Genomic DNA, 9515 nt, shown 5'->3' on the forward strand with positions numbered 1-9515 from the left:
CGGCCCCCGCCCTCACTGGCAAATAACCGGTCTGGTTCCTATTTTTAAAATAAAAAGTTTCCACCTGTTTATTCAGAAAAATGTATCAAAAGCGGGTGGGCGGAACCGCCATTTCGCTCAGTCCCAGAGCCCCCTGCCCCGCTGGCCCCACACAGCTTTGGTAATAAAAAAAAAACACGCTCTCCTCCCCCTGCTCAGCTGCGTGCAGAGGGGCTCGCGAGGGCTTCGGGGGGGGGGGGGGGCGTTTGTTGTCCCTGGGCTCAGCACGTCCGCCAACCAGCATTAGACCCCAGCGTGCCCAGCTGCTGCTCTAACCACTGGACCACGCTGTCTCTTGCTGCCCAGCCAGCCCCAAGCTGATGAGGCCATTCAGCACAGCCCAGCCCCAGTTCAGCACCTGCCCGCTGGTGGCTTTGCGCCCAAGGCAGGCTGCACGGGCACAGTACGGCCCACGGGCCCCCTGCCCCCAGGGCATTGCTGGAAGGTTGCTGGGGCAATTGACGCTGCAGCAGCCCCAGCCGCTCAGGGCTGAGAACGGCCAGCTCAGGTCACTGGTGCTGGCGCCGCTGTCCTGCTAAGCGGCGGGGCCCAGTGACTGGCATGGAGGGGAGCTGGGCCGCAGCAGGCGCCCTTAGACCATCAAATCGGCCCTGGCCACGGCGCGGGAGGCCTTGCTGCTCTCGGCGGGGTCTTGGGGCTGGAAGGGGGCCGAGGGCATGTAGTGGTTGGGGACGCTGCAGGCCGCCCCCTTGGCGCCCCGGTCCCCTGGGGGCAGGAAGTGCTGGGCCTGCTCGTGGGCCTGGTTGGACCAGTTGTCCTGCTCGTAGGAGGCGCCGGCGGCACCGGCGGCAGGGGAGGTGTTGGCGGCCATCCGCCCCAGGCACCTGTCCTTGACCAGCAGGTGGGCCAGCTCCACCAGGCTGAGCAGGGTGGAGACCACCCCCACCACGAAGTAGAACTGGATGAAGATGGTTTTCTCGGTGGGCCGGGACACGAAGCAGTCCACCACGTGGGGGCAGGGGGAGCGCACGCAGGTGAAGTGCGGCTGCACCCGGAAGCCGTAGAGCTGCCACTGCCCCACCAGGAAGCCCGTCTCAGCCAGGATGCGCATGGCCACGTTGGCCAGGTAGAAGGTGCGGACGTGGTGGCCGCGCTGGCTGCCGCCCTCCCCGCCGCGGCTGAGCTTGGTGCTCTGGTGCATGGCGTAGATGGCGAAGAGCAGGGCGGGCGCCGAGAGCACCACGATGTGGAAGACCCAGAAGCGGTAGTGGGAGATGGGGAAGGCCTTGTCGTAGCAGACCTGCTTGCAGCCGGGCTGCAGCGTGTTGCAGACGAACTCCTCCTGCTCGTCCTCGAACATGTCGCTGCCCACCGTGGCCAGGATGAGGATGCGGAAGATCAGCATCACCACCAGCCAGAAGCGGCCCACCATGGGCGAATGCTCCTGCACCGCGTCCAGCAGCGAGCTCAGGAAGCTCCACTCGCCCATGGCTGGGGCTGGGCTACGGGAACAGCAGGCGTGAGAGCCAGAGCCGGCTTGCCCGCTCTGGGCAGAGCTGGGCACCCAGGGACCCGCCCCCTTGCCCCAGCTGGTGACAGCCTGGAGGGACGCGGCCCCAGCCGCAGGGGTGTCTGCGTGTGTTCAGGGGCTACAGCCGCCCGTGCCCAGCCCCGTGCCCCGGCTCTGCCCCTCCTAGCTCCTGCCAGCGCCAGCCCTGGCACCGCTCAGCTGCCGAGACCTGCCCCCTCGACACACGATGCCCCCGGCTGGCCGCAGAGCCGGGCCTGGCTGCCTGGGGCTGGGCCGGACTCGTGGGCTGGGACCTGCCGCCCCCAGCCCCGGTTCTCCTCGGCCGGGCGCTACACGCCGGGCACCGGGCCTGGCTCAGCCCAAGGGCTCTCGGGGCTGGGACTGAGACCCCGCCCCCCCCCCCAGGGGTCAAGCCTCTGCTCCCCACACGCGATACCCCCCACCCGGACAGCGCCCCCCAGCAGGCAGAGCCGCTGCCCCCAGCAGCCGGGCGCGGGGCCAGGCAGGGACCAGGCACCGGGTTCGGGGCAGCGGCTGGCATTTGCCCCTCCCGCCCCCCCGCTGTAAGCCAAGGGCGCCGGGGGGGGGGGGGGGGGGGCTGCAGCCTCCCCCGGGTCTGTCCCAGGACCGGGCTGGGGAGGCGGGGGGGGGGGGGGGCACAGGGTCTCCCTCACCCGCCCCTTCGCCCGGCCCGGCCCGGCCCGTTACCTGCAGGCGGGGGTGGCGCAGCGGCCCGGCTCGGTCCGGTCCCGGCTCGGCTCGGCTCGGGCTGCCCGGGGCCGCCTTGTCCCGGCCCGGGACTTTCCCTGCGGCTCCGCCTGGAGCCTCTTAAAGAGACAGCGCGGCCCGGCGGGGGGGGGGGGGGGGGGGGGGGGGGGTCTCTGCAGCGCTGCCCCCCCCCCCCCCCCCCGGGCAGCTGCCGCGAGGGGCCCGTGGGATAGGCTCAGCCCGCACCACGGAGGGAGCCGGGCCCCGGGACCCCATAACCCCCCCCCCCCCCGGGAGCCCCCCCCCCCCCCCCGTCCACGTCCTGCAAGCCCCCCCGGTCCCCGCAGACCCTCCCCCCGGTTCCCCCCCGCCCCTTACCCGCTGGTCGCCGCTGCCCGCGCCGGCCCCGCGCATCCCTCGCACTGCGCGGCCCCAGGTCCCGGCAGCTCCGGGCCGAGCGGCAGGATGCGGCGGCGTCTCGCTGGCGCTGGGAAGCCCCTGCCCCGTGGGACAGCTGCCCCTCCCCCCCTCCGGGATGCCCACCCCCTCCCCGGTCCTTGACCCCCCCGTTGCTGGCTGGTGTCGCCGGACGCTGCGCTGCTTTCGCTTTCCTTCTGCGCGCTCCTGCCGGGAATGGCCCGGAGCGGAACACCGCTCCCAAACAGGCAGCGCCGAGCCCTGCCCGAAGGCTTTGGCCCGCCTGGCCTCAGCCCCCCCAACGCAGTGTCTGCACCCTGCCTCCGGTCCCCAACCCGTGCCTGGCACCAGCTGCCCCTGGGCGATGCCCACCCCCGGCGGCTGTGGCCGGCTGGCCCCACGGCTCACTGGAGGGGGGCAGGCTGGCGGCTGCCAGGGTGTGGGCTGGGCGGCCCCAGAGCACAGGGCGTCCCCCAGCCCAGCAGCCCGTGTCCAGCTGGGAGCGGGGGCACACACAGCCCGACCGGCCGGCCAGCGCGCAGCCTGCAGGGGCACCTGGTGCCCAGGCCCAGCTGCGAAGCCCAGCCCCCGACGCATGCAGGGTCTGCTGGGTCCCTGCACCGGGCACTGGCCCAGCAGCTGGGTTTGGGGGTCTACCCCCCCCCCATGCGACCATGGCTGGGGTTAGCCCTACAACGCAGCCGAGACGGTTCCCACAGAGCCAGCGTCCTGCCCCCCCCCTCCCCCGCGGCGGTTCTAGGCCCAGCCCCAGGGGCAGCGTGGGGCTAATGGGTCAGAGCAGAGCTTGGGGCCGGGAGCGATTCCCGGTGCGACCCCTCGCTGGTGTGAGCGCCCGGCCAGGCTGGGTCACCCTCGCTGTGTCCTGTAAGATGGGCTAAGGCTGAGCGCGTCGGGCCCTGGACTGACCGGTCACATACCGTGTAGTGACTGGGGCGCTGGAGCTGCCGTGGTTCCCCCTCCAGGGGCCATGTGTGAGCCCCCCGCTCTGCCCACGGCCATGCAGGACAGCGTCGGTGCACAGCCCCCGCTCCCCCACTAGGGCAGACGCCAGAAAAGGCGGCTGAGCAGAGGGATGGGTTTTGGGATCCAGAGGATGACGACAGCTGCCAGGACCAAGGACCCCCACAGCGCTCGGGCAGGGCCGAGGCTGGTCCCGCAGCGGGCAGGGGGTGCATCTGGCACGCTGGTGGAGCCGGCTTTGATGGGGCGGGAGGAGCAGGGATCACGGCCGTGTGACAGCGGGCTGTTCTCTGCCTAGGCCTTCGGAGCGCTGCCGGGGAGATGGCCATAAAACGAGCCTGGTGTCCGACGTCTCTGATCTCTGCCCCCCCCCCCCCCCCCCCCCCACCTACAACAGGAGCCGTGGGGAAGCCTGGGAAGAGCCTTTGCTGGAAGACATGGGGCACAGGGGGGCTGGAGCGAAGGTGCTGCAGCTGGGTACAGAGGCCATGCCACTGCTCGCCCTGGAGCAGCCTCACACTCCTGCCCACCCTTGTGGGCGGGCTGCAGCGCACCCGGCGTGTAAACGGCAGCTGGCCCCACGTCCGCGTGCAGAGAGGATCCCTGGGCCCTGCTTCCCAGGCCAGCGCCGATGGGCTGATTTCCCGGAACGGCTGGCCTGAGAGTTACTAAACTGGAGAGTCTCCTAATCCTTTTCTTTCCCATGGCTTCTCCCGGCCCCCTGGCCCACAGCCACCTCTTCAAGCATGAGCCTGATTTAGACACTGCCCCGCAGGCCGTGACCAAGAATAGCACGTCCGCTCCCTGATTTCGCTCGTGCAGCAGCCTCTTCCCCCATCTCCCTATTCCTGAGGGGCAGCAGGACTCCTGGGTCCTATCCCCAGCTCTGCACCTGCCCCACCTCTCAGGCAGAGCGAGCCTGCCAGGCCATACCTGTCAGAGAACTGCTGACCAGACATGTTTCCACAGCCCCTCCGTGACTCGGTTTCCCCATCAGAAATCTCCCTAACCCCTCCACACTATTGTGGAGCTGAATTAGTGTTTGTAAAATGCCAACCCTCATCCTATCCGCTCCAGCAGGGCGGCTGTGTGGGCCGTTTCCCTGCACCACTCAGCAGCCAGGCACTAAGATGCAGTATAGACATCTCCCCCCCCCCCCCATAGCCGTGTGTACAGCGTGCGAGGGCTCACACGAGCGCCTGCACAGACAAAGGAGAACCAGAGCGAGGCTCACGCCCCAGAGGTTGCCCTGTGGAGGCAGCGCCTGACGACCGATTCGCCTGGAGCTTTTGTACGAAGCGCCTTAAATAGAAGGCCCCTGGGAGGGGACGTGCGGAGCTCTCCAGGGGCCAGGCAGTGGAAAATCTGACAGAGCTTTGCACACTTGACTGTCTTCCAATAAACACTTCACTTCCACTGATACGGCTCCCAGCTCGCATGTCTGGCTCTTTGTCCCCTACCTCCTGCTACAGCTCTGGGCTGGGATGGGTTAAATAAATCCAGGGATAAATGGATGGACAGATGCCCAGAAAGACAGACATGAGGCCGAGGATGTGGAACACCCAGTAAAGTTTGCAGGAGCGCCATGCTGGGCTACCTTACAAGGGGTGTTTAGACAAGCAGCCGGGCTGATGGGATGGCTCGTTAGCTGCCTCCCGTGATGGCGTCTGGGATTGGGGCAAAACAAATCAGACACGTTCATTGACCCAGCTGCCGGATGTCACCCAGCATTCAAACCAGTGCCAAACCGCCACCCCGTGACAGACACAGCCCCCTGCGGCAGCAGGAAAGTGGTAGGTCTGGGGCACCACTTCCAAAGAAAAAAATCCACAGCCACTTGAAAACAAGTGGCTGGTTGGTTTCTGCCCCTTCCTTCCCCAGCTCCCAGGGCCCTAGGAACGCCCGTGGCTGGAGCCAGCTCCTATGAGCCCTGCAGAAGCAGCACAGCAGACGCTGGACTCTGCTCCTCCTGGGGCAGCAGCAGAACTGCTCCCGGAACCAACCAGCAACACCTGGGCCAGCCCCGCGGGGTGCACGGGACTCAGCCGGGCTGACAAAACCTTGCTCACAAGCACTGGTGCTTGAGAAGGCAAAAGGCCAGCGGGGGTCTCAGCCCCAGGGGAGTCTGCAGCGCTGGCAGCTAGAAAATGATTGGTTATGGGGGATCAGGCCCCATTGCATGGGGTCCTTTGCCCTTGGTGGAGCCAGCCCTGCCCCCAGGAGCTCCCAATCTGGAGACAAGACAGCCAGGGCTGGGAGGAGTAAAAGGACCTTGCCCAAGGCCACTCAGCTGATCCCAATGAGTCACTTTGTTCCTGCAAGGAATCCCACTGCAAGCCAAGCCTGCCGCACCTGGGCCCTCACCCAGCCCTGAGCGCTTTATGGCCAGTCCCACCCCGCCTTGGAGGACGACTGCGATCATCGACCTTTCACTCCTCACCTGGTGCGCTCTCCCGCTGAGCGGCTGCGAACACTAGGCTGCTATTCTCCCTGGGCCGGCCTGCTGCCACCCACCCAAGCTTTGTAGCCCCCAAACGGGCTGAGCTGCAGCGACAGGCCCTAGCTGCTGTATTTACAGGGCTGGCATTTCCCCTCGCACGAGGCGAGGCCTGTGATAACAACCGTTATCTCTCCTGGCGCACGTGCAGCCTTCGTTCTCGCTGCCTGCCCCCCACCTCACTGCTCACCACAGGCTGCCTATCTCCCCCTGGCTTCCGACGTGACAGTCACAGGAACTGGGCCGGGATGCGGCCCTCTTCAGCTCTCCGCTGCAGCCAGCACCGGCGCCTCGCCCGTGTGTTCCACGGCAGCTGCCTGGGGGGATGGTATTCCAGGGGCGCTAGGGCACAGGGTCGTGTTAACCCCGAGGAGCCAGCAGGGTCCCAGGACGTCGTCCAACCCCTCAGCACAGCGTAGCGCTGTGCGCTTGCAGCGATTTTCCCCTGGGAGGCAGGAATTACCCCCTTTTAAACAGGGAGAAACTGGGATTTCCTAAGATCACCCAGCCTGTCAGACAGAATAACAGCCTAAACAGTCCCACGCTTGAGCCACTAGCCAGTACAGGCCCGGACTCAGACTCCAAGGTCAGAAGGGACCATTATGATCATCTGCTCTGACCTCCTGCACAACGCAGGCCACAGCACCTCCCCACCCACTCCTGTAACAGACCTGACCTAGGGCTGAGTTACTGAAATCCTGCCAGAGAGGAGGTGGATCTGGGCACGGAGGCGGCACCAGATGTCTGTGCAGGGAGGCCATCAAACCCTGGGACTTTTGCATTGCCCGCTCCATAAACTTGGAAGCGTCCTATCTTCCCGGCACTCAGAACGAGCTGGCAGATCACCTCAGCTGCTCCTTCAGCACCCACGAGTGGTCTCTCCACACAGATATCGTGAGACACCTTTTTTTCTTGCTATTAGTCCCTAAAGGCATGACCTTGCACTTTCCACTATTAAATTTCATCCTAATTCTATTACTCCAGTTTACAAGGTCATCCAGAACTTTCTGCAGGATATCCTGAGCCTTCTCTGTATTGGCAATACCTCCCAGCTTGGTGTCAGCCGCAAACTTTATTAGCATATTCCCACTTTTTGTGCCAAGATCAGTAATAAAAAAAGGTTAAGTAAGATTGGTCCCAAGACTGATCCCTGAGGAACTCCACTGGTAACCTCCCTCCAGCCTCAGTTCAGCTTTCAGTTTGACCCGCTGTCATCTCCCCTTTAGCCAGTTCCTCACCCACCTTTCAATGTTCATATTAATCCCCATCTTTTCCACTTAAACTAATAATTCCACGTGTGGAACTGTATCAAATGCTGTCAGCAAATCCCTTACCCTTTGCCCTGGACACCTCGCTGAGGCAGGTGTGCTCAGAGCAGAGCAGGGCGGGGCACGGCCCTGCTGTCAGAGAACATGCTCGCCAGGGGGATTTTAAAAAGACAAAGCCAACGCAGGTACTGACCCCGCACCAGGCTGATAACTGGCCCCGAGACTTTTCTCCTGCAGCCAGCTAGGCTCTAACAGTGGCCCATTCTGGGGGTCTGGAGGCATTTCGGAAAGCAGCTGACAAAATCTGCGGAACTGCTGCTGAAGACGGTTGGGTTGATGCAGGCTAACATGAAAGCTGCTGTGGTTGGTGCGTGGGGGACCCGGCTGCATGTGGGTCCCTAGCAGCACACCCGAGCACCTGAAGATGTTGGCTGAGCTGGGTCCATGCTGCGGTATAACCTCGTTGGCAGCGGCCTGGCCAATCTTCGCTGTTTTCAGCAGAGTTAAAGCCGCGCTTGAGCAGCTCGAGCCTGAGGAAGTGGTTGAACTGTTGTTTCAGAACCACTTGTCTAGACTAGGCAAGGTCAAGCCAAACCCTCTGCTCACAGGCTGGCTCTCACGTTTTAGGCCCTGAGAAAATCACTTTTTTAAAATTCACAGCAGCATCGCGGGTAAAGTATCCGCTTTTACAGAATCTGCATGGCCATCACGCTCCCCCCGAATGGCTCCCTTTCCCCACAGCGCGGCACTGAAGTGGGCATCTGTGCAAGCCAGGCTCACGCTCAATGCAGCAGCTTACGGTGCATGTTCCAAGTGGCAGGAGCTCTGGGTCCTGTGTCTTGCATAAAATGGGCTGCTGAGCACCCCCGCTCCCTGACTCTGCTCCAGCCTGACTCAAGTTACAAGCTGCATTGGGCACAAGAGCAGCACACACAAATGCCTGCTGTAGGGGACTAGATAGCAAGTATGAAAAATCAGGACGGGGGTGGGGGGAAAATAGGGGCCTATGTAAGAAAAAGCCCCGAATAGTGGGACTGTCCCTATAAAATCAGGACATCTGGTCACCCTAGCTGGCTGCCTCCCCACTGCTGGAAAAAATCGCAGTGTTGGGCTCATTTCACAGTTGCCGTGCAGTTCAGTATATTGCAGCTTTCTCAAGGCCCTTGTCATGGTGCACTTCTCCAGTGCAGAGGACATCGCTCCTGCACCCACATTCAAACCCCTGGAGGAAGCTTCCAAACTTGACCAAAGGATTTACTGTTAACGGGCTGCCTGGAGTTAGCACTGAAGAAAAATGTAGCAATGACCTTCCAGCTAAGAGCAGCTGGACTTGGGGTTGGTGCACAAGAAACACTTGGCTGGCAGAACCTCTGAAATCCGCTGACAAACACCAGGCTCAGCTTTCCTGGCGAGGATTGGCAGGGCAAGAGGTCTTTGCCAGTTTTGCAAAATGCTGAAATGGTCATTAGCTTTGCAGAGACCCGGTGTTATAAATGAAGATACTCACCCCACTCCAAATGGCTTCCCTTCCCTTTGTGGCGCCCCCTGCATTCCACAAGGGATCACACCCAACTTTCCCCCATGATTTTTCCTGTTGACCCAACACTCTTTATTTATACAGCACTAGAGATGTACTTGACACGTTACAGGCCAATCAAACACTGGGTCTCTGCCCCAAGGTCTTGTGGATTCAGCTCCCTTCAGAGCCCATCCCCACCTGACCCAATGAAATCATTGCTGAAGCTGTCTGTGACCTTGATCATTTCCACGACGCCAGCATCAAGCTGGATAATTCACTGCCGGAAAGAAGCAACAAGCACATGATTTGCATGTCTTCTGAAGAGCGCAGGGCACTGAACATTGCAAGGTGTGCCAAAGACTCCACTTAGACCTGCTGTCTAGTGGCAGCGGATGGGGGGAGGGCCTCTTTTCCGGGAGTGATACAATGTGTCAAAGCATTTAACAAAGCAAGACAATGTAGATTTTGAGATTCCAGCCTATGTGAAAAGCAGAGGAGCAGTTACTAATGGAGACAATACCTTCCTGAAACACCACAATAACCAGCATTACTGAGCAAAGCTGCTGTAAAAATCGTTTATTACAGAAATATAAA

The 9515-nt window shown here is 62.5% G+C and overlaps 1 protein-coding gene across 1 annotated transcript; it reads right to left on the reverse strand.

Moving 5' to 3' along the window:
- Nucleotides 1-96: 96 nt before the first annotated feature.
- GJD3 (gap junction protein delta 3) lies at nt 97-2332 on the reverse strand. Its single transcript, XM_067541264.1, has 2 exons — nt 2240-2332; nt 97-1502 (listed from the first exon to the last, which is right to left on the reverse strand). The coding sequence occupies exon 2, from the start codon at nt 1487-1489 to the stop codon at nt 632-634; it is 858 nt and encodes a 285-aa protein (XP_067397365.1). The 5' UTR covers nt 1490-1502; nt 2240-2332; the 3' UTR covers nt 97-631.
- Between the last annotated feature and the right edge of the window lie 7183 nt (nt 2333-9515).

Source organism: Emydura macquarii, unplaced genomic scaffold (assembly GCF_026122565.2).
Source record: "Emydura macquarii macquarii isolate MOO-44397 ecotype Brisbane River unplaced genomic scaffold, CSIRO-AGI_Emac_v2 contig_629, whole genome shotgun sequence".
Taxonomy (NCBI): domain Eukaryota; kingdom Metazoa; phylum Chordata; order Testudines; family Chelidae; genus Emydura; species Emydura macquarii.